Consider the following 21,788-nt stretch of genomic DNA (forward strand, 5'->3'; position numbering starts at 1 on the left):
CTGTGCCCCTTCAAATATCAATCAAGAAGCCCAGCGGATCCAGAATTCCATTACCTAGGACTACTAGAATTGATTCCTCTCAACTACAGAATTCCAGCTTAATTTGCACAGAATTCAACATTCCAGGACCATCACCGACGTGGTAGAAGTTTCCAGCGCTTGGAACGAGCATCGAGGCTCGAGCCATTGAATGACTCCTCGCAGGCCGGGAGGCGACGGGGCCGGGCGGGGCCGGGTTGGAAGCTGACGGTGAACCTCGCTCCTATTGGCTCGGGAGGCCCAGGGACGCCCTGGATCCAGTCAAGCAGTGACAAGCACCAGCATCCCCAGAGCCCAACAACGACGACACAATCGTACGTTTCTTCCCCGTCAAGTGACCTGAATGACCCTATTCTCAGCCTCTTGCTATGCCACTTACCCACATCCGCCTTACACCTTGGAAGAGTTGGAAGGGCCGCATGTGCTATTCCTGGCCATCACGCCATGCCCCGGGTTGATCTACCCATCGCTGTGCACGTTGGGCCTAGTATAAGGTAGCGCCAGGGACGTGTCTCATTTGCAACCCTAATTGAATTGATTGGAGACCCGGACCTTGGACGGAGGAGGCACGGAGGTTGGAGGTTGGGGATGACGGTGGGGGACAGAGCAACGGAGCACCATCCAGGCACAGCTTGCCCGAAGTTGCCGCACGACAAACAGGCACCCCAAACGGTCACGGCACACTGAGTAATCCCAGCCCTCCGATTGGCTCGGCTTAGCCCATGTGGTCATACGAGGATTTCCAGCTGTCATCTGTCGGAAAAAACGGGCCTCCGCTGGCCGTGCGTCCACTGGCTTCCCGCTGGCCACCCACTGAGAGCCCACTGAAAGCCCCAACCCGATGACGCTATTACCACCTGCGGATGCGCTTCGGCTCAGAAAATGGCTTTGAAATCGTCCCGGCTACGTTCCGTCCCCAACGTTCCATCCAAAACACCAACAATCACATCCACCACCGCCTCGCTGCCAGCTTCAGATGAACGCAAGCTGCAGCCCGTCACTCTCGTCCTTGTCCCTCGCATGATATCACAATGATCGCCCCTCGCTTCGTGGCCAGGGCGGCTCTGCGACACGCCGCGCGCCTCCCCTGCCGACTCTTCGCCACGCCTCAGACCCTCCTTCCCGTCTGCCGCTCCGCCTACCACTCCTACTCCCTCCCCTCGCAGACCTCGACGCCCCCTCGCAACGATGACGTCCCCGAGACCTCCATCGCCCAGCCCACCCAACCGCTGCCCCAGGTCCACGAGACGCGGCCCCCGCCCAGCACACAGACACCGCCGTCACCGCCCTCGCCATCACCAACACCACCACCACAACAACAGCAACCATCACAGAAGGTCCCCGCGGCGCCCGCGTCCGAGACCGAGACAGAGGCCCAGAAGCCCAAGCCCCGGCAGCAGCGCCCTCGGCCCAAGTTGCGCCCGCGCAAGGCCGCCATGACGCTCACTCCCGCGGCCGTCGAGCACCTGCGCGCCCTGCTGGACCAGCCCGAGCCCAAGCTCATCAAGATCGGCGTGCGCAACCGCGGGTGCAGCGGCCTGTCGTACAACCTCGAGTACGTCGAGAAGCCGGGCGCGTTCGACGAGGCCGTCGAGCAGGACGGCGTCAAGGTGCTCATCGACAGCAAGGCCCTGTTCAGCATCATCGGCAGCGAGATGGACTGGGCCGAGGATAAGCTGAACCAGCGCTTCGTGTTCCGAAACCCGAATATCAGTGAGTTTTTTTCTGTATTCTATCTAATAGGGCTATTGCTGACGGCATTGTAGAGGAGGAATGCGGATGTGGCGAGTCGTTCATGGTGTAGACCTAGGAATGATCTACAGACAGAAAAAGAAAAAAAATTGGCCGTGGCGGTGAACACGGACCACACGAGTTTTATCAGGTTCGGAGCTAGAAACAGCGATGCATATAGACACGCTCTAGACGAACATCTGGGAGCCGGAGGAGCAATGGATACCACGATGCCCTCATATCAGGTTCGAATCCTGCCAGGCAGAATTGCTTCCAGGACAGGAGGAACAACATGTACAACATGACTGGGCGTTTTGGGTCGGAGCGGCCAAGCAGGACCGCGGCATATCAGCATGCCACTTCTCTGTAATATGAATTTATGCCAAACAAAATGTGTCTCTATCTTTGGGCCCATCTTGGTGCAGATTGATTATATGGCCGTGATGATGATGCATTTTGCCACACCATTTAGATACCGGCTCCTCGTTACCCGGTACTGAGGAGAAGAAAAGAATCGTTTGTGTTGCTCTTGAAAGCAGCTATGTTGCTCTTTAATTGGCCGTGAGAAAATCGCCAATCCGTTGGCGCATCACATGACCACGCGGTATGAACGTATTCCGTGTTGCTCTCGATATCGCGAATCGCGCCACGCCCTGGGCATGACTAGGTAGAGACCCAGACCGTGAATTCGCAACATCCCAAGCAACACGATTCTTTTTCATCCTCAGCTATAAACACGTTGGAACGCTGTCCATCTTCTCGATTAAAGTTTTGCGTCTCTTCAACACAGCACTCTAATAACCACCCCGGATATACTGACAACTCGAGCCACCCTCACTTACAGCCAACATCACATCAAGTATCACGCCAAGCATCACACCCCATCACGATGACCACCACCACCACCACCACCAAGAGACGCAGGCCAGAAGCTACCACCACCAGCCGCTCCTACAAGCCACCCCAGGCCTCCATGCGCAACCCCAAGCTACAATTCAGCACCCCCGAGGACATGCAGCCCCAGCTCGCCCTCATCGCCGCCTCCCAGCGCACGCCCTTCGAGAAGCGCGTCTGGACCGCCCTCTGCGCCATCCCCCGCGGGCGGTTCACCACCTACGCGCTCCTCTCGCGGCACCTGGGCACGTCCCCGCGCGCCGTGGGCAACGCCCTGCGCCGCAACCCCTTCGCCCCGGGCGTGCCGTGCCATCGCGTCGTCGCCACGGGCCGCGGCCTGGGCGGGTTCAAGGGCGCCTGGCCCAAGGACGGGGAGGGCATCACGCTGGACGAGAAGAGAAGCCTACTGAGGGGGGAAGGGGTGAGATTCGACGATGGGGGGAAGGTGGTGGGGACGCCGTGGGCGTTTGGGTCGTGATGCCGGGGAAAAGGAAGGATGTACGAGTGCTGGGTCTGAGGGAACAGGTTTGGTACTAAGGCCTCATGGAGGTGCTCAGGGCGTTTAAAATGTATTAATGTCTTTGTCAATATTTAATAGTGCCTTGAATACTCTTGTCTGATGCGCAAGTCCAGTCTTTCGTCGTGGAAATGCTAACGTATGCTGAGCTTTGTCTCTTATACTACTTACATGGACCTCGGGTATGTGAGAGTCGAGCTCAGCAACCGTATTGGTAGTTCATGTCATACAAGAGGTGGCGTCAAGGGTTTTTCAAACAAAATCAGCACTCGTACGACATCTCAGTGCCCGGCCCTATGGGCGTTCCACCGAGGAGGCGCCGCAACATATTAGGAAGTTTGGCGTCCGCGTTCACATCCCCAGCAATCCGGACTTCCAGGGCCTGTGTGGCGTTGGAGAAGCGGGACGGGCCGGATGAGGTTTTTAATGCGTACCCCAGATATTGGCATCTGAGATCTCTCACTTGGCGGTGGAGGTGATAGCTGTCAAGAAGTTGGCACTCGAGGACTGTAGCCCTCGAAGAGGCTGAGGGTTCGCGTTCTCGGTCAAGATGCAGGTTCGGTGAAGTTCAGGGCAGTTCCAGTGCAGCCCAGGCAAGTCTTACCCGAGTACCGCTAAGACCTGCCGCCCAGGAACCAGCGGCTGGTCGGCAACTCAGGGGCGGCGAATACTTTTTCCGCCCCATTTTTCCAACCCCAGACCGGCGAATCCCGGAGGCCGATGCAGCTTTTTGCGTGCGACAAGGGGGCTGCATCCTGATTCGACGACCTCGTGAGCTGCTGATAGCTTCGTGTCTCTAACCATCGTCATCCTGCGCGTCTTTTCCTTCACACGCTCTCTCTCTTCCCCCCTCTCCACTCCTACCCAGCACCTCCGAAGGAGCCAGCCGCCAGTCACAATGTTCAAGCTTGGCAGCAGCCGCTCCCTGGCGACGGCGTTCAACGCCTCCAAGGTATGATGCGGCGACCCCCCCCTATGGCTTCCGAGTTTTTGATTTTTGCGACGCCTCGATCAGCATCACATCGGATCGCAGGCTGCTAGCTCTCTCGGGAAACCATACTGACATGAACCGGAACAGATCGCCCCCGCCGTGCGGCTCCCTGGCGCCGCCCAGCAGAAGCGTGCGCTCAGCATCCACGAGTACCTCTCTGCCGACCTCCTGAGACAGGTAACCAGCACCCGCGATATCGGCGACGGGCTCCAGATGGCTGATGATATGGAAACAGTATGGCGTCGGTGTCCCCAAGGGCTCCGTGGCCAAGAATGCCACCGAGGCCAAGAAGGTCGCCGAGAGCATTGGCACCGATGATATGGTCATCAAGGCCCAGGTCCTGGCCGGTGGTCGTGGAAAGGGTACCTTTGATAACGGCCTTAAGGGCGGTGTCCGTGTCATCTACTCTCCCTACGAGGCCGAGGTGTTTGCCCAGCAGATGATTGGCCACAAGCTCGTCACCAAGCAGACTGGCGCCGCCGGCCGTCTGTGCAGCAGCGTCTACATCTGCGAGCGCAAGTTTGCCCGCCGCGAGTTCTACCTGGCCATCCTCATGGACCGCGCCACCCAGACCCCCGTCATCGTCTCGTCGTCCCAGGGCGGCGTTGACATTGAGACGGTCGCCAAGGAGAGCCCCGATGCCATCATCACCACCTACATCGATATCAACACGGGTGTCACCGACGAGATGGCCCGCGGCATCGCCACCAAGCTGGGCTTTAGCGAGCAGTGCATCGAGGACGCCAAGGACACCATCCAGCGCCTCTACAAGATCTTCCGCGAGAAGGATGCCACCCAGATCGAGATCAACCCCCTGTCCGAGACCTCGGACCACCAGGTCCTCTGCATGGACGCCAAGTTCGGCTTCGACGACAATGCCGACTTCCGCCAGAAGGAGGTCTTTGAGTGGCGCGACACCACCCAGGAGGACCCCGACGAGGTGCGCGCCGCCCAGTCTGGCCTCAACTTCATCAAGCTCGACGGCGACATTGGCTGCCTCGTCAACGGTGCCGGTCTGGCCATGGCCACCATGGACATCATCAAGCTCAACGGTGGTCAGCCCGCCAACTTCCTCGACGTTGGTGGTGGTGCCACCCCCGCCGCCATCAAGGAGGCCTTTGAGCTCATCACCAGCGACCCCAAGGTGACGGCCATCTTTGTCAACATCTTTGGCGGCATCGTCCGCTGCGACCACATCGCCACCGGCCTGATCAAGACGGTCGAGGCGCTCAACCTCAAGATCCCCATCATTGCGCGTCTGCAGGGCACCAACGTCGAGGCGGCCCACAAGATCATCAACGAGTCGGGCATGAAGATCTTCTCCATTGACGACCTGCAGAGCGCGTCCGAGAAGGCCGTCCAGCTGTCGAAGATGGTCAAGCTGGGTAAGTCATGAACCTTGGATGATCATTTCCCCCCTTTCCGTCCTTCCGTGACTAACCTGTTGGCAGCCCGCGACATTGACGTCGGCGTCGAGTTCACTCTGGGTATTTAAACGTTTATAGACTGGCTGGGTGCGTTCCGTGTAATATTTCCGGGGGGCTGGCATGAATGTGTGGCATGGGTCCACGATTGGATGGGTTCCGTAACTGTTCTCATAGCATCCGAAGCGCGCGACAGAGTCGTCTTCAGTTTTAGATAAAGTTGGCTTGCACCGCGTGCTTTACATACTCACGAGGAGCCGTATCCACAGGTCCACATGATGCGATAATATTGCCGTTGACCCGGGCCATGCCGATGTGATGATGGCGATGAACTGCCGGCAGACTGGAGTCGAGACCTGCGTACCCACAACAGAGCCGCATCTGCTCCTTGTATGGCCCACAGGTTGTCGGTCGGAGCCGCCGCTCATTTTCTGTTGGATGATTCAATGATCTGATGATGCCGGGCAACCGGATATGTACTCGGAGAAAGCTCGCAAGTCGACTACAGTGCGTCGCATCCTGGATGACTCCCTTCAGGCTCGTTGCGAATGCCGATGGAGCTCCGAGTGTGGCGGCCGAGCGATCTGCAATGCGCCTCTCCGACAGGTCTCTTCGTTTCGGTTGTCGACAACCAGGGTCCATTTGCCAAGACGGCCTCGTCTAAGGCACGCCCCGGCTGATGGTATCCCATCCCATACAAGCAGAAAAATTTCCGCGCACCACCGGAAACATGCTTGGCCGTGAAGCATGGCATGGGCAGAATTGATGCCTTTTTAGCAAGACGAGCAGAAGATAAAACAGCAGAAGGAGGAAATATGCGTAAAAGCAATGCTACGTAAAGATTTGGGTTTGCCTTTTTTACCAACGTTACTACCTCGGTAGCGTTCGGGAAGACACACCACCAAGAAGCTGCGTGCCAGTCTGTCACTTATTGCCACGCCTGGACTGGAGCTAGGAGAATTAGGTAGGTCCCGTGGTATCCACTCGTCCTCTTTGAGAATATTGTTACTAGCTGATTAACCGTCTGCTGTTAGCCATGAGGTTAATACTCGTAATATCGACTCTACCCGAGACGCGCCGAGTATAAGTACTCGGGGCTCGTCCACCAGACCTCGACTGGCACCCCATTCTCCCGTGCTCCAAGATTGGCCACAGATATTCAGAACGCTCAGTTACACCCGGGTCGTTCCATACCATATCAGCTCAGGCATCACCATCACGACAGCCACCACCACCACCACCACCATCATCATGTCTTCAGACCGCCCAAGCTGGTTCGCCCGCCACTGCGCTCCTCCGCCTCCCCAGACGGGAGCATCAACTTGTCCCTGCGCGTCCTGCTTCTCCGCCGCTCCCAGCAGCCAGAGCTCCTCCAGCCACCACCAGGAGAGGCAACAACAGCAACCCATCAGGAAGCCCAACCTTGGTGACGGCGCCGACTCGACGACCTCACTGTTGCGTCAGGACACGGACGCCTCGTCCCTGCGGAGCTACACCGCTACCACGCACGTCGAACACGCGCAGTGATCAAAGCCGGGGCCCCGGATCAGGCCATGTCAGGTCCAGCAGAAAGGAGGGGGGCCGCGGGAGCCACGCGGGGGGGCAGAGTCTAGGCGACAATAATTCCATGCCGCCATTTCAGCCAAGGAAAATTGGGGTTCCCGGCCAGGGGGGAGGGAACCAGGGATCAGATCATCAGACGTTGCTTGCCCTCAGGGTCCCTCCCGCATGGTTACATACATGGAGGAGGCATGGTTACGCTCTTTACCCCGTGGAGTTATTGGCTGGGCGCGCCCGACGCAGCTGCACACGCCCACCCCTTCTCTTCCTCCTGGCGCCCACTTCTAACTCCTAGACGGAGCGGAAGAGTGCGCGGAATGCGCCCAGTCTTCTCTGGGCGACAGCCGCGACACCACCCGTGACAGAGTTATTGGTTAAGCTTAACGAATGGGGGGTGAGGGGCCCCCGGATGCAGGGCAATTTGGGATCATGCGGGGTTTGCAGAGGGATCAGAGTGAGGGGTTTATTTTCCCCATGTTTTACGCAGGGTGATTGTTTTCGTGGCGTGTTGAGCGTTCTTCTTTACTCTCTTTTGGGTACATTGTTTCTTTTCTTGTCTCAGCCGGGTGAGGCCCGAATGGCCGGAGGGTCTGGGCCGGACTCCTCCCGGTGTTGTGGGTCTTTTCGGTCCGGCAGACGCGGGAGTTGGGACGTCGGGCGCTTGGGGGTAGAGTTGCGATTTCGAATCATGAACTGTTTACGCCGGGCACTACAAAATAACAGCGAGTGCACTTATATTGATTTCTTTTAACTATCTACGTGCCTTTTCGTTTGTACTCTCGCCGTGACGTGGGGTAGATGAGCCCATAATCGAGCGACAGGCGGTTGACGTCACCTTCATTCCACCATTGCACGGTTTGCAACTGCTCACCTGTCGCACCTTCCTAGAGGCGATGACCACAGTAAAGGGCTAGAATTTCAATTTTATTCAAAACAGCCATAAGAACACCCACGATTATCCACGAGACATATCCTCATCCAGATGGCCCCCGTTGTCGACCCTGCGATCCTCGAGGCGCTCGGCCTCGATGCCGACGACACTACCATCGCCGCCCTAGGCGGCTCCAGCTTCGCCTCATCCTTCAAGATATCCACCACCATGGCAGGCGAGCCTATGAATTACTTTATAAAGACGGGCAACGGCGAAAAATACGAAGTCATGTTCCGAGGTGACTCTCTCCCCTCTCCCATCTCTCCTCTCCCCATCGCTCACTAGCTCCCCAGGCGAGCATGCCTCCCTCAACGCCATTCACAGCATCGTCCCCAACCTGTGCCCCAAATCATACGCCCATGGGCCCATGTCCTCCCCTGGGAAGTACTTCCTCGCTACTGACTTCCTCGATCTCACATCCCGCCTCCCCCCGGGCTCCGGCGTGCGCTTCGCCACTAAGCTCGCCAAGCTGCACACCACTCCCGCGCCCATCCCGGACGGCTTCGACCGGCCCATGTTTGGATTCCCCGTAACCACTTGCTGCGGCGACACACCCCAGGACAACTCGTGGCGCGAGTCGTGGGCCGACTTCTACGCCAACAACCGCCTGCGCGCCGTTCTGCGCGCCGCCGTGCGCAACCACGGCCCCGACGCGGAGGTGGCTGACGCCGTGGAGGAGACTGCCAGCAAGGTCGTCCCGCACCTGATTGGAGACGACCGGGTCAGGGGGATCACGCCCGTCGTCGTCCATGGTGACCTCTGGAGCGGGAACCACTCACGTGGCCAGATTGGGGGTAGGGGCGGCGCCGAGGAACTCGTCTTCGACCCGTCGTCCGTGTACGGCCACTCCGAGTACGAGCTGGGCATCATGAAAATGTTTGGCGGGTTCAGTGAGAGATTCTGGACCGACTACAAGGATCTGGTGCCCAAGGCGGAGCCGGAGGACGAGTGGGAAGACCGCATCCAGCTGTATGAGCTGTGAGTGCCTGGCCTAACAGCAACTCATCCATGTGGCCCTATAGCTAACAGGAGCAGGTATCATCACCTCAACCATCTTGCCATCTTTGGCCGTGGTTATCGCAGTGGAGCCATGTTCATTATGAAGAAGCTCATTTCGAAATATGGGCGCTAGAAACAAGACTTCTGGTATGCTATGAAGTGTCATTAAAGCAATAAATTAAGCCAATAATGGGCCCCAACGCCTTTCCCACAATCACAGTATATCATCATCCCGTCTATATACAGCTTATGGAGCGTGTTCCAATATGATTATATATATAGCCCGTGTCACGCTGCCAGCATGGCTTGCTCCTCCCGCTCCTCTTTCTTCCTCCGCTCGGCTCTGGGATCTCTCTCGGGCACCGGGAGGTTCGCGTCCGGCACCGCTGGTAGCTCCTGGTTACGCCCCGATATCTCGGCTTCGAGCGCCTCGAGCTCGTCTTCGACCTCGTCCTCGTCCTGCGCTGATATGCGCCCGCCGAGCATCTCGCTAACCTCCTGTAGTAACTGTCAGCTTGGATTCCTAGCCGAGGGGGCGAGAAAGATAAAAGTATAGAAAACACAAGGAGTGCTCCCTACCTGCTGATACGCCACTGCGTCGGCCGTCTCGCCCATCAGCTTCTCCACGTGCTCGATGCCGCCCATCTCGGCGTGGATCTCCTTGAGCACCTTGGTGCCCTGCTGCAGGCCGAAGACGACGTCCTTCTGGATCAGGGCGAACTCGACGTTGGACGTCAGTTTCTCGAGCTGCTCGAGCTGCGCATCTGTCTTGGCCAGCAGGGTCTCCTGGAACTTCTTGCGGCGTAGGGCCAGCAGCGCGCGTCGCTTGTCGCCCTTGGCCAGCATCTGCCGCGCAATCTCCGTCTCCTTGTCCGTCAGCACCGTGATGCGCCGCTGGTACTGGTGCAGCCGGTCGCGCTGGTTCTTCATGTCGAGGATCGCCCTGTTGGGGGAGGGTTGGGGGTCTCGTCAGAAAGAGTGTTCGTTGTGTGCGCGCGTAGTGTAGGGCAGCGCGCGAGAAGGGGGGAGGAAAGAGGTGGCAGCTTACTTGTCCTGGGCGGTGACTTTGCTTGAGTTGGCACCCATGGTGACTGACGTGCGCGGGGGTGCCTCCCGCCGTTCTTCGGTTTCGCGCCTATGTCGTGGTCTCGTCGAGGGCAGGCGGATGTGTCGATGTGTTGTTGAGGGCGGTGGTGAGTGCAGTGGTGGCAGATGCTCCGATATCGATCCCTAATCGTCATCGGTGCAGGGTCACCAGAGGTGGGCGCACCAGGGCGGCAGGTGGGGGACAAAAAAGAGGGACCGTGAGACCCGTCTCAGTCGAGGTCCACCTGATAGGTAGTGTACGAGTATGAGTACGTACTATCATATCAGTAGTACTAAACTTGCGAGCAGAAATAATAATTCCAAAGGATATATGGAAGAAAGGCAAAGGAAGAAGAGAGTATCGATCTAACGTTCTACAACACGCACACCCAAGGCCACCTCTCTTATTCTGTCCGTGCCTTGGGAAGCTCCTTCTCGATGACGCGTGGGTATAATATTGGGAAGTGCTGGGGGGAGCGGTACACTGTGGTGGCAGGGATAAAATGGCACCTACGCACTGTAAAATTCTACAACATCCTTACCCGCATCAACCACCTTACAGTGGACACAAAGCGGCGCACACTAACAAGGCACATTAGTGAGTGAGGGTGGGTGCTTATTATTATCACCCTCCTGTCCCAAGTCGCCATCCAAAAATTTCCAAACCACTAATAACTTTCCCACCGAATATCGTAACCCGTCAGTCGCCTTCACCCTTCGCGGCGCATTCGCCACAATGCCGCGCGCCAACCTGAGACTTGGGCTAGACCGCGATGTCTACGCCGTAATTAAGAAGTTCGAGGAGGCCGAAGGCGAGGGACGCTTCAAATCAGTAGGCCAGGCTTACGACGCCATCAAACGATCCAACTCGCACCTGAGCCGTCAGAAGAAGAAGCCCCTCGAGGATGCTATCGACCGTGTCCTCCAGTTTCGTAAGGAGGAGCTGCAGGACTCGGAGGACTCCGACGCCGCAATTGAGGAGGCTGAGGCGCAGCAGCTACCTAAGAAGACCGAGGACGAGCGCTTCCTCCTCAATCGCCAAATGACGAAACACTGGCACTCCGGCACCAGCACCGGCCAGTCGCCGGGATCAGACGTCCCACAGGGGAAGAAGCGACGTATACAGGACGATTCGGACGACAAACCCCGCCAGAGCGGAGGCGAGGACGCGTCGACAACGCCCAAGACCAACGGCGTCTCCAAGGAGAACGGCAAAGAAAAGGCGGACAAGGCTGCCGTGCCAAAGAAAACTCTCCGGCCGAACCGATTCCACGTGGAGAACCCGCCCGCGACCGCCTGTCTGGGAGGCGTCAAGGAGATTGAGACGGAGCTGCACGACCTGATGGATGCCGTGCTGAAGGAGCGCGAGGGTTGGCAACGCGAGAGCTGGCGGCGCGTTCCGGGAATTCTGCTGTCCGGCCCCGTGGGCGTCGGCAAAAGGTCTCTGGTACGATCTCTAGCCGCTAAGCTTGAACTGCCGATGATCTCTATCAGCCCCTGCCTGGCCGATCCCGAGCGCATGGAGAAGTCGGTGACAGAGGCTATTGACGAGGCCATGCGGCTTGCGCCCAGCATCATATTTATCGACAAGGTCGACAGGTACATGGCGAAACCCGGGAGTACATCACACAGCGAACACCATGAGAGGACGGTCGACTTTTTTGAGCGGCAGAGACACCGGATGCTGCAAGAGCTTTCACCTGATACACACGTTCTCGTCATCGGCACCACCTCCAGTATCACTGACGTCCACCCAGACGTCATCCACAGTGGCTCTTTTGAGGAGACTATTCAAATGCGAATCCCCGATGTGGACGCCCGCGAGGACATATTCAAGGTTCTTGTGAAGGGCACTGGGATATCTGACGCCGTCGACTATGCCGAGCTTGCCAAGATCACACACGGGTTCGTCGGCGTGGATATTCGAAATATTGTCAGTATGGCCCAACGATCAGCTATGACACGCAGGAGGAGAGCCGTCGCAACTCGGGTGGACACAGTCATGGTGGATGGGGATCAACCAGTGCCCCTAGCGGAGCCCCGAGCCGATGACACCGTGACATCAGAAGACCTTCGGCGCGCTATCAAGGACTTTGTACCATCTCTACGAAAGGAGGGTTTCACCGTCATCCCCAATGTGAGTTGGGACCAGGTCGGTGCCCTGGACAGGGTCCGACAGCAGCTTCACATGTCCATTATTGGCCCCATCAAAACTCCCGATTTATACGAAAGCTGGGGTCTGAGCCGACCAGCGGGTGTCATCCTTTGGGGACCCCCCGGGTGCGGAAAGACGCTGGTTGCGCAGGCCGTCGCCAACGAGGCTCAGGCAAGTTTCATCTTGATCAACGGCCCGGAGCTGCTGAACAAGTACGTGGGAGAATCGGAGCGTGCGGTGCGAGAGCTATTTCAGCGTGCGAGGTCATCGACACCCTGTATCCTCTTCTTTGACGAGATGGATTCCCTTGTGCCTCGTCGTGACGGGGCATCCTCTGACGCCGGTGTCCGGGTTGTCAACGCCTTGCTTACGGAGCTTGACGGTGTCCAGGATCGATCGGGAATCTACGTAATCGGCACCACCAATCGCCCCGACATGATCGACGCCGCCATGCTCCGACCCGGACGCCTCAGTGTCCGCATATTCGTCGACCTCCCCACCAAGGACGAGCGCGTCGACATCCTCCGTACCATCTTCCGGAATCTTCATCCCCAGGCGTCGGACGCCGAGCTCGCCCGGCTCGAGCCCGTGGCGCGCGACCCCCGATGCGAAGATTTTAGCGGCGCGGATCTGGGCGGCCTGCACATCAAGGCGGCCGAGTGCGGCCTCGCGAGGTGGCTCCGGAAGGAGAAGACGGTCAAGGACATTGACGAGGAGGACTGGGAGCAGGCGCTGGCGACGACGGTGAAAAGCGTATTGAACCCGGAGTCGTACAGGAGGCTGGACGTCAAGCTGGGCAAGGAGAAGTAGATAGCTATACTAGACGGCTAGCATAGAATATACCCCTCCGTGCAGACCATGAAGTTGCGGAGCGTTTGCTCCGGAAAAGAAGAATTCTTGGTTCATTATTCCCGTTGAGTAACCAACCAGTATTCGTATCCACCCCGGTGACGTGCCCAATTCGCACCAAGTCAAATACCGAGGCAGCTCGGACATTGACTCGTCATAAGATGTCACCAGGCACGAAATCGCGCGACAAATTTTGCGAGACCAGTCTAATCTCTGTCACAATTGATGATGTATGGGCTAAGCAGGAGAAACGCTGAGAAAAGAGGAGTGTAATAAATGAGTACAAGCCCAGCGCTGGGAGCCGTGACTATTGCGTGGAGCTTCTATAATACAATCGCCATGTCCCCCCCGTCTATCAATGTGATATCATTACACGCGTTGTGCGAGCCGCTTAAGCGGTGGAGTCCTTGAGGAAGCTGCAAAAACCCAATTAGCAACAAGTTCCGGGGGCAGGGGGTTGGAGGGCGAAAACGTACGCAATCAGGTCATCTCTGTCCTTAGCCTTCTTCAGGCCACCGAAGGCCATCTTGGTGCCAGGGATGTACTTCTTGGGGTTCTCGAGGTACTCGAAGAGCGTCTTGTCGTCCCAGGTGATGCCCTTCTGCTTGTTGGCATCGGTGTAGGCGTAGCCCTCGACGGAGCCGGTCTTGCGGCCGAAGAGGCCGTGCAGGGCAGGGCCGATCTTGTTGCCGCCGCCGGCCTCGACGGTGTGGCACTGAGCGCAGCGCGTCTTGAAGAGGTTGGCACCCTTCTTAATATCACCTGGGTTGCGTATCAGTCATCTGCTGCTGCTGGGTGCGCCAGAGTGCGGTCGGAGATGCTTGGATGGCCATTGCGAGAAGTGGAATGCCGAAGGACGGTGTGACGAAGGCCATGCGCATTGCGAAGCTGAGAGGGCAGAGCCGAGGCTGCGCGTAAGCTCTAGCGAAAATGGCGCAGGTCCGAGTGATATCTCGGGGGCGCGCTCGCGATTTTGGGTGCTCGATACGCAAGTCTTGAGCTCAGCAGCGTCTCTCGGATCCAACGCGGCCTTCGTGTTCATCGTCCAGGGCGTCGTGCAGCTTCAATGGCATCCGAAACATCGACCGACCTAACCTCGGCCATCGACGGGTTAAACTCACCACCAGCCATTTTGAAGGTTATTAATATGTAATAAAGATCCTAAGTAAAGGGAATCCTTGAATGATCCAAAACTCGGGGTCTTGGATTCTAAATCGATCGTCTAGTGGTGTGGAAGCGTGGATGTGAGGAAAAGGAGGGAAGAAGATCAGGGCAGGAGAGAAAATCGAGAAAAGTTTATCATGACAGCATTGAGATTGCCCAGTGACCGGGGTACGTGTGGGTTGCTTTCGCGCTGGCGCCACAGTGGCTGGAGCTCAGCTGGCCAATCACGCGTACAGAATTACACAACCATGCCTCATCTTCGGCCTTGCCGGGTGAATTCGGGTGTCGTGGACTGGTGGGCTGGTGGGCCGTTGTGGGTTGTCGGTGCTCCGGAAATTCCGCTTCAGGGAAAGCTCGTGAGCCTGCGAATGCCTTAGCTTTGATCAGCTGCTTATGTAACCCTCCCCACTTCGAGTGTGCAGAAGTTGTGCATCGCGAGAGGGCATCGAGATCTTTTTCGCGGCCCGGATACGCCTTCAATACCCAACGACGTCGGACGGGCAGAAGCCGAACAACGGAGCAATGGCGTCGAGAACCGTCATCCCTCGCTTCTTGCTCCCGCTGCAGAGCCCCCTTTGGCGCGGAGCCCGCATCCAGCCCTCGCAGAACCTCCTCCTCCGCTTCTCGACCAGCAGCAACAAGTCGAACGCAGCCGGCAAGGACGGGAGCAGCAAACCCATTGTGCTCGAGAAGCCGCTCAAATTCAACCCGCCGTCCCATGGCTCTCGGCTCCGGAAGAAGAACACCCTGCCGAAGCACTATGGCCCGTCCCTGACCGCCGACGAGATCGCTGCCCAGAGGCAGAAGAGCTACCCCGGCATGATGGCCCCGGAAGGCACCTGGACGCACTTCTTCTGGCACAGCCGTATGCTGCACGTCTGCATCACCATGGTACGTTCATACACGGGCCCATCGACGTCTTCCACCCACTAACCTTCTCTTCCCAGGGCACCCTTTTCACTCTTGGCATCTTCACCTTCTTCATGAACTACGCCATGAACTCGCCCTTTAAGGACCAGGTCCCGCCCATTTCGGACCTGTGGCGCCACCCTATCGACTTTGCAGTGGCTTGGAAGAACGTCATTGCCATGCACGAGAAGGACAAGGCCATCAAGGCCTACGAGCACCGCATCGCTCATCAGAACGATGTCGCCAAGCGGAGGTACTACATGAAGATGCACGGCATCGAGGCCAAGGACCCCATCACTATCGTCTTTGGCAAGAGTGATGGCAAGTCTGTCGAGGAGATTGAGGCCGAGGCCATGGGCCGCGACCCGCCGCCTCCCCAGGAGGAGGAGAAGCCCCAGGAGCGCAAGAAGCTGTTTGGCATCTTCTGAGCCCCCATGTATCATACAAAATGTACAATATTTGGTGTACCATATGTAGGAGAGACGTAGCCAATTCATGAATCTCATCATTATATTTTCTACAAGTAGGGCAGATGGTCAATGTTATGCCAGTTCCACCCCTTCTAGTCCATCCAGTACCTCATCTACAACACCGCCCTTCTCCAGAACCGCCTGTATTATCCCATCAATGACGGCGAACTTGGTCCCTCCCAGCGGGGCCTTCCATACGCCTTCGACGTTCTGCTGCCCCGCGATCTGCTGCTGCTGCTGCTTTTGCTGCTCCTTCGACGCCGGCGCGCTCCCCGTCCCCGAGTTCGTCCCGTCAGGCATACCCGGCGGCGTCAACCTCGAGGGCGGGTCAACCATGCGCACCGACAGCAGCCGTAGCTTCCTGCCCGCTCCGTCGACGTCCATGTCGCCACCGGCCTTCTGCCCGCGCGCCGCCGCCTCGGCCACCGACACGGCCAGCGCCGACTCGGCCACGGCGAGCTCCTCCCCGGACGGGTCGAAGATGACGTTGTCGCCCACGGCCACGACGAGCAGCGTGATTGGCGGGCGCGCGCCAGGCTCCCCGCGCGGGTACAGGAACTGCGACGCCTCCCAGTCGTCGTCAAACATGGGGTCCTCGTCGCCTTCGGACTTGAGGCGCGGTAGCCTCGTGGCTAGCAGGGCTAGATGTGTCGTGAGGGAGAGGAGGGGGAGGGGGTATGAGTGTGGGGGGGAGATGAGCAGAATCTGTAGGTCTTGTATCAGCATACAGGGTCGAGTGTTTGTGGAATCAGAAAAGATGTAGGTGGACTCACGTCGAGGTATAACCGCCAGTGGAACCGTCTGTTAATCCACAGTTTCTGGGCAAACTCGCCATCGCCAAGCAAGGCCTCCCTCAGCATCTCTGCCAGGAACACGGTCCCCGCATCGTCGTCCCTCTGGCCGGGTATCTCCACCGTCATCTCGACCCAGTCCCCGCGGGCCTGCCTGCGCGCCTTGGGGTCGCGGTCCCGCTCGTCCTCGTCCTCATTGTCCGCCCTGGTGCGCTCAATCTCGGCCTTGACGCCCACAATCGCCTCCGTCCCGTCGGAGAAGCATACACGCGCACTGCCGTTCGTCCCCGGAAGAATCCCCGTCTCGGCCGTCAGCGGGCGGAACTGGGTCGGCGCGCGGCCGTCGGAGCGGATGGGTGGGCGGAGGGAGAGAGAGCTGTGCAGGTAAGCCAGCTCTGCCGGCGAGAGGAGGACCTGCTGTGTCGCCATGGCCACTGATCTGAAGGCGACCGGTTTTCAGGGGCTGTTGATCGTCGGAGGAGTGTGTGGCTGGGACAATGTGGTTCTGAACTGAGGTGGTCAAGAAATTTTGATGTTGCTTGAAGAAGTTCAGGCGCTCACCGCGGTGAGGGCTGCATGGTGGGGTCTAGCGCTCAGTGTGGGGAGCTCTCACCGACCAAGACACTGTGAATAGATCAATGATGACTTCAAACTCATACCCAATCATAATAGCGGAGTGGTGATGAATGATATCTATGAGAGCAGTCATGTTAGAAATGAGAAGTAAGTAGGGCCGCTAAAGTAAGATGCATTAAGGATTCATTTTTAAGATGCCAATGTGAGGCCACGACAACATCAACTTTCACTCACCACACTACAAGTTAGTATGCAACCTCATTGAAACCCCAACTGCACGGCAAGACTACTAGTAGGTATTACTCAGTCACCAACAAGAGATGGAAATCAGAATGCAATTTGGTATCGACGCAACCCCGTGTATCCGAACGGATTCCCTCTGAGCCCATATCCCCTCTCCCTTTACAGGAAGGAACTAGTTATCTAAACCCAGAATAGATGCAGATAAGATCCCATTCCTCAGCGAGTGAGATCAATGCAAAGGACGTCCACAGAATCAGCACCCAATGCCGACACCAGCTCCGCGACGCCAGCTCTAACGCCTGGCCATTTCGAGATGGTGCTTGAGTCCCAGCCGATTAGGTCGGAGGTCTTGTAAAGCGGACCGGTCCGCATACCCTTAAGTGCGATATGGTCCAGATCCATCTTCTCCATGTCGGAGAGGGAAAGTATGCCTGGCATTTTGGAATGGAAAAGCGAGTGGTCGCCGTCGTCATCATCTTCACTCTTTTCTTCAGCCTTCTCTTTGCCGTTCGTCTTAGCCGCACTATCCTGTTCACTTGATCCGTTGAGCTTGGGTGCCTTGCTAGGGGGCGGCTCCTCAGTATCGGATTTCTCAGCACCCTTCTGCCTCTCTAGATAGAGGCTGACAAACGGCCTCTTATCCAGAAGACTAAGGACAGACTTATCCAGCAAGTTCCATTGAAGAGACTGGGGGTCCAGGATGTACTGCGGGGCATAATCGATCTTGTACCTCATCTTGGGGCAGCTGTGGATGTAGAATCCGGGATACCACCAGCGGTAGCCTTCCTCGTAGGCCAGGGCAATCTCGTGAAGCGCGCCAAGCTTGCCAGGTGTAAACAAGTGAATGCTCTCATCGTAGAGGAAATAGACGGAGCTGACGGCGTCAGGAAGGAGATCGAGCACCCCGATCGCAACCAACCTGCCATCAAGCCGGTAGCACATGTGATACGAGCCCAGCCGTCGCTTCTTGCCATCAGGACCCGTCATTGTCTGGCGTCTCAGGGGAGAGCTGCAGAGGAAGCGGGTGAAGGACCGACGCGTCCTGTCCTCGGGAGGGTCATGGTGGACGTTCTTCTGGTAGTTGTCATAAACCTGGTACTTCTCCTCGGTAAAATTGTCCTCCTCGAGCGTGATGACGAGTTTATGGGCAGGTTCAGGGGTTGTCTTGATTCGATCATACTCGGCCTCGTGAATGCGTTCCGTCAAGATGAACTCATTGTTTCGTTGCTTGGCCTCCTCTTTAGTCTTCGGGTATAGACGTGCTGCCTCCTTGATGTAGTCGTCGCCAAGGACAAAATGATTGAAGCGATTAGCTGTATGCCTCTGAGCCCTCGAAGGTTTGAACTCGTAGGAGTCAAGTCGGATGGTGTAGTGTGGACAACAAGAATGCCGCTGGTCTGGGCGATAAAGGAGTTTTCCCGAACGTCTCCAGCATCGGTCGAGGATTGTCTGGTAGAACTTGGGGCTCAGCGATGTAGCACTTGCGTAGTACGAAAAGCCTGAGCCCCGTAATGGAGTCGTTAGTCTTCCATCATGTTGTGCGGGGTGCTAGTTGCCAGGCCCATGTGAAGAGATGGCCGTTGTGAGTTTTGTATCTGGCACATGGTCTCAAGCTAACGAGACTACATGAGAGCACTCTATGATGTGCTTGGGCTCAGGGTCAGGGATGTGGTTGGGGAAGGAATTCGGGCAGTGCCCATGTTGTTGTGAAGATGTTGTACGTTTGGACTGACTGTTCCCTCCAGTGCCACAATAGCCACATCTAGACGAGTTCGAGTATCCTTGGACTAGCGTTAGCGTTTTTATCCGAGTAGCTTTGAGTGGAAGTGGTAGTATGAGGAGAAACATGTGCAACGTCAATCCAGAAGGGGGCCCCCATTCCACGGTTGGTGCATGTGGGCGAGTGGCTCTGACGGCAACCAGGCTACTTCCGCCGATGAGTCATTTGCTTACAGCTGCTTCACGAGATGAAGGCCGTGGGGGTTTGGTGAGATTTGTGGTGTAGTAGTTGTGACAGTCAGAAATAAGCCGCTGGGAGGTGCGAAGAGACGCTGCTGGGCGATAGGCAAGCAATGGCATCGAGCCGGAGGGGGTCCAGGAGGGGGCTCGGCTATGAAGGACTTGACAGTTGGCAGGGCCGTTTGGGGGTTTCACTCTACAGCAAGAATGGAAGCTGTTGGCGTACAGTGATGGATGGTGGTGTATGCCGTCGGTGATGGCCGGGGAACCCGGGACTTCTAGGCCGGGTAGTACGGGTGAGATAGTGAGGCACGCAGTCGGGGGAGACTTCGCCCCATGACCCATAGGTAGCTGCGGGGGGCCAACAACATCTGGCCCTGTGCCCACGTGTGTGATCAAGAGGGTAGGAGATAATGGGGGAGACGGGGGAGCCATCCAAGGATCCAATTCTGTGGGGGGGATGGCCAACTTACCGATCGGGGAAATGTACTCATAGTCGGCAAAGGCGACGTCGGTTTGGCGTGTGCCATCCGATTCCATGACGAGAAAGTAAGGACCGCCGCATAAAAAGGAGCTGGGGGACTTATGGAACTGAAGAGCGTTCTTATGTGTGGTTGTAAGACATGGGGCTTGGAAGCAACGGGAGAGGTGGGTCGAATAGAACAAGGACTGATGAGGGGGCAGAGGAGCCGTACAGCGTGGGCTGTGGCGAGGAGTAGGAGGTGGGGTTGTCTCCTGACGAGGCCGATGAATGAGAATAAAGCCCCCCGCGCATGTAGCCGACGATGGTTGGGCCGAAACACAGCGTGACAGTGCTCTGTGGTCTCTGGAAGATGGGAGTTGACGGCTCAGCTCACAGTTCAGAGCCCCAGGCCCACGGCGTACAGACGGCAGAGCACAGCGTATAGACCACGCCACACTGCTGGAGCCGGAGAGAGGGAGATACTGAAGACCGGGTGGGCGAGCGGAGAAATTGGGCAGATGGGCAAGAGCTTGAAGTGCGATGCGGTCAATATCGTGGTCGAAACTGGCCAGAGGCTGGAGGGTGACTTGAGTGACCTTTGACTGAGGTGAAGGTGGTGGTGGTGGGGTAAGTGGGGTTGTGTTTGAGGTCAGGCAGCTTCAGTTCCAGGTAATACTCGCAAGGCAAGCACCATGGAAAACCTTCGCGAAACAATATCTCTTGCATGACAAGTACCCTGGCCGCTAGAACAGGTGAAATGCTCGACCCGAGTTGGCAAATTTTCCGTGTGCCATGTATTGCCGACTGTTTTTCCTACCATGTCTTCAGTTTTCTGATTTTAACCCTCATAATATGGAAGATGGAGAGCTGCCATGCCCGGTCTTCTCTTCAAAGAACTGGGCCATCACTAGACCTCTGTCTCTGTGGCTTTCCTGGCCTTGCGACTGGCAGAGCCCCAAAAGAGCAGCTATTACGCGGCATGATCATCTTCAGAAGTCCAAGTTCGGCCCCCGTCTTGGGTCACCTGTTGGAGGGCATGGATCTGCGCGTATATCGTCCAACACGTGTCATGGTCCTTGAAGCGGACCCTGGCAAGCCGGACAACTATTAACAGCTACCTACCTACCAGAGTCTGCCTAGCCGGACATTGTGTATCAATACGTGGGGTAAGATGTGTTGGTGTGGTTCCGTGTGTTTGGAAGTGCTGGGTCTTGGCATGGATGGCAGAGCTGCCTTTCTAATCCGTACCTATTAGGTATACCTGCGGTACGTGCGGATGCTAGGTTGACTCTCCCACGACATAAGAATATGCACGAGGATACACTGCCTACCGTCTAAATAGTGATTTCTATTCGTACAGTTGGCATCGCCCGAGGGCGTCCGAAACAGCGGCCACCTAGGTCCAGCGGTAGGGGTTCCAGACTTCGGATGCCATAAGCTATAACATAGCATCCAAGACATTCTGGAGTGCAGCGACCCCCCATCTGGGACACGCCCACGAACCGCCCGTGGCCGAGACCACTTGCAGGAACGCAGGTGCATGCATATTACTAGTACTTGGGGGGACTCAGATCCTTTTTCGTTATTTTTTATCGATATAATCTCACCTTTATGCTCGCTGGCTTGTTTTTCTTTATTTTGGCAGCACCCCTCTCCCGCCCTAGTGACGCACCTCCTGCGAGATTGGTAGTGGCGACTCGGGGCTCTCCTCCATATCCGTACTCGTATACGTACTAGGTACCCAGAGTAGGTAGAGCAAAGTACCTACTAAGAGACTTGACAACTCCGCGTCGCTCACATATTACTACTGTGTACGCATCGATAACAGGATCACCGTGGCCCTATACGATACCCATATCAGGGTCCACGGCATGGAGTCACGATCCATGAACTGATGGAGTCGCTTGTACCGGACGCGGCGTATAAAAACCCACTATTTTTGCTCGTCCCGTGTCGGCTCCTGCCATTCTGTGAATATGGCACGAGACATGCCACGGCCTCGTAGCCAGCAGAGCAGTCTGCTTCTGCCCCAATTGC

The 21,788-nt window shown here is 57.0% G+C and overlaps 10 protein-coding genes across 10 annotated transcripts; 6 read left to right on the forward strand and 4 right to left on the reverse strand.

Moving 5' to 3' along the window:
* Positions 1-1,070: 1,070 nt before the first annotated feature.
* Positions 1,071-1,843, forward strand: ISA1 (Fe-binding Fe/S cluster assembly protein ISA1; the record flags this gene model as incomplete). Its single annotated transcript, XM_083195540.1, has 2 exons — positions 1,071-1,752; positions 1,806-1,843. The coding sequence occupies 2 exons, from the start codon at positions 1,071-1,073 to the stop codon at positions 1,841-1,843; spliced, it is 720 nt and encodes a 239-aa protein (XP_083048556.1).
* An 816-nt stretch (positions 1,844-2,659) lies between these two features.
* Positions 2,660-3,142, forward strand: ACO1O0_006146 (methylated-DNA--protein-cysteine methyltransferase; the record flags this gene model as incomplete). Its single annotated transcript, XM_083195541.1, has 1 exon — positions 2,660-3,142. The coding sequence occupies one exon, from the start codon at positions 2,660-2,662 to the stop codon at positions 3,140-3,142; it is 483 nt and encodes a 160-aa protein (XP_083048557.1).
* A 937-nt stretch (positions 3,143-4,079) lies between these two features.
* On the forward strand, positions 4,080-5,667 carry LSC2 (succinate--CoA ligase (GDP-forming) subunit beta; the record flags this gene model as incomplete). The annotated part of the gene is made up of 4 exons (XM_083195542.1): positions 4,080-4,133; positions 4,260-4,349; positions 4,408-5,557; positions 5,624-5,667. 4 exons carry the CDS (start codon positions 4,080-4,082, stop codon positions 5,665-5,667), a joined length of 1,338 nt encoding a protein of 445 aa, XP_083048558.1.
* Positions 5,668-8,138: 2,471 nt separating this feature from the next.
* On the forward strand, positions 8,139-9,219 carry ACO1O0_006148 (Fructosamine/Ketosamine-3-kinase; the record flags this gene model as incomplete). Its single annotated transcript, XM_083195543.1, has 3 exons — positions 8,139-8,325; positions 8,381-9,065; positions 9,123-9,219. The coding sequence occupies 3 exons, from the start codon at positions 8,139-8,141 to the stop codon at positions 9,217-9,219; spliced, it is 969 nt and encodes a 322-aa protein (XP_083048559.1).
* Positions 9,220-9,374: 155 nt separating this feature from the next.
* Positions 9,375-10,172, reverse strand: VPS20 (ESCRT-III subunit protein VPS20; the record flags this gene model as incomplete). Its single annotated transcript, XM_083195544.1, has 3 exons — positions 9,375-9,584; positions 9,666-10,029; positions 10,135-10,172. 3 exons carry the CDS (start codon positions 10,170-10,172, stop codon positions 9,375-9,377), a joined length of 612 nt encoding a protein of 203 aa, XP_083048560.1.
* A 736-nt stretch (positions 10,173-10,908) lies between these two features.
* On the forward strand, positions 10,909-13,137 carry RIX7 (the record flags this gene model as incomplete). The annotated part of the gene is made up of 1 exon (XM_083195545.1): positions 10,909-13,137. One exon carries the CDS (start codon positions 10,909-10,911, stop codon positions 13,135-13,137), a length of 2,229 nt encoding a protein of 742 aa, XP_083048561.1.
* Positions 13,138-13,567: 430 nt separating this feature from the next.
* On the reverse strand, positions 13,568-14,307 carry CYC1 (cytochrome c549; the record flags this gene model as incomplete). Its single annotated transcript, XM_083195546.1, has 3 exons — positions 13,568-13,592; positions 13,653-13,938; positions 14,298-14,307. 3 exons carry the CDS (start codon positions 14,305-14,307, stop codon positions 13,568-13,570), a joined length of 321 nt encoding a protein of 106 aa, XP_083048562.1.
* Positions 14,308-14,862: 555 nt separating this feature from the next.
* On the forward strand, positions 14,863-15,677 carry ACO1O0_006152 (uncharacterized protein; the record flags this gene model as incomplete). Its single annotated transcript, XM_083195547.1, has 2 exons — positions 14,863-15,231; positions 15,288-15,677. The coding sequence occupies 2 exons, from the start codon at positions 14,863-14,865 to the stop codon at positions 15,675-15,677; spliced, it is 759 nt and encodes a 252-aa protein (XP_083048563.1).
* A 114-nt stretch (positions 15,678-15,791) lies between these two features.
* RRP42 (exosome non-catalytic core subunit RRP42) lies at positions 15,792-17,177 on the reverse strand (the record flags this gene model as incomplete). The annotated part of the gene is made up of 3 exons (XM_083195548.1): positions 15,792-16,424; positions 16,493-16,949; positions 17,170-17,177. 3 exons carry the CDS (start codon positions 17,175-17,177, stop codon positions 15,792-15,794), a joined length of 1,098 nt encoding a protein of 365 aa, XP_083048564.1.
* Positions 17,178-17,545: 368 nt separating this feature from the next.
* On the reverse strand, positions 17,546-19,828 carry ATE1 (arginyltransferase; the record flags this gene model as incomplete). The annotated part of the gene is made up of 2 exons (XM_083195549.1): positions 17,546-18,828; positions 19,762-19,828. The coding sequence occupies 2 exons, from the start codon at positions 19,826-19,828 to the stop codon at positions 17,546-17,548; spliced, it is 1,350 nt and encodes a 449-aa protein (XP_083048565.1).
* Positions 19,829-21,788: the final 1,960 nt, after the last annotated feature.

Source organism: Amphichorda felina (genome assembly GCF_050947745.1).
Source record: "Amphichorda felina strain 45539 chromosome Unknown scaffold_6, whole genome shotgun sequence".
NCBI classification, from domain to species: Eukaryota; Fungi; Ascomycota; class Sordariomycetes; order Hypocreales; family Bionectriaceae; genus Amphichorda; species Amphichorda felina.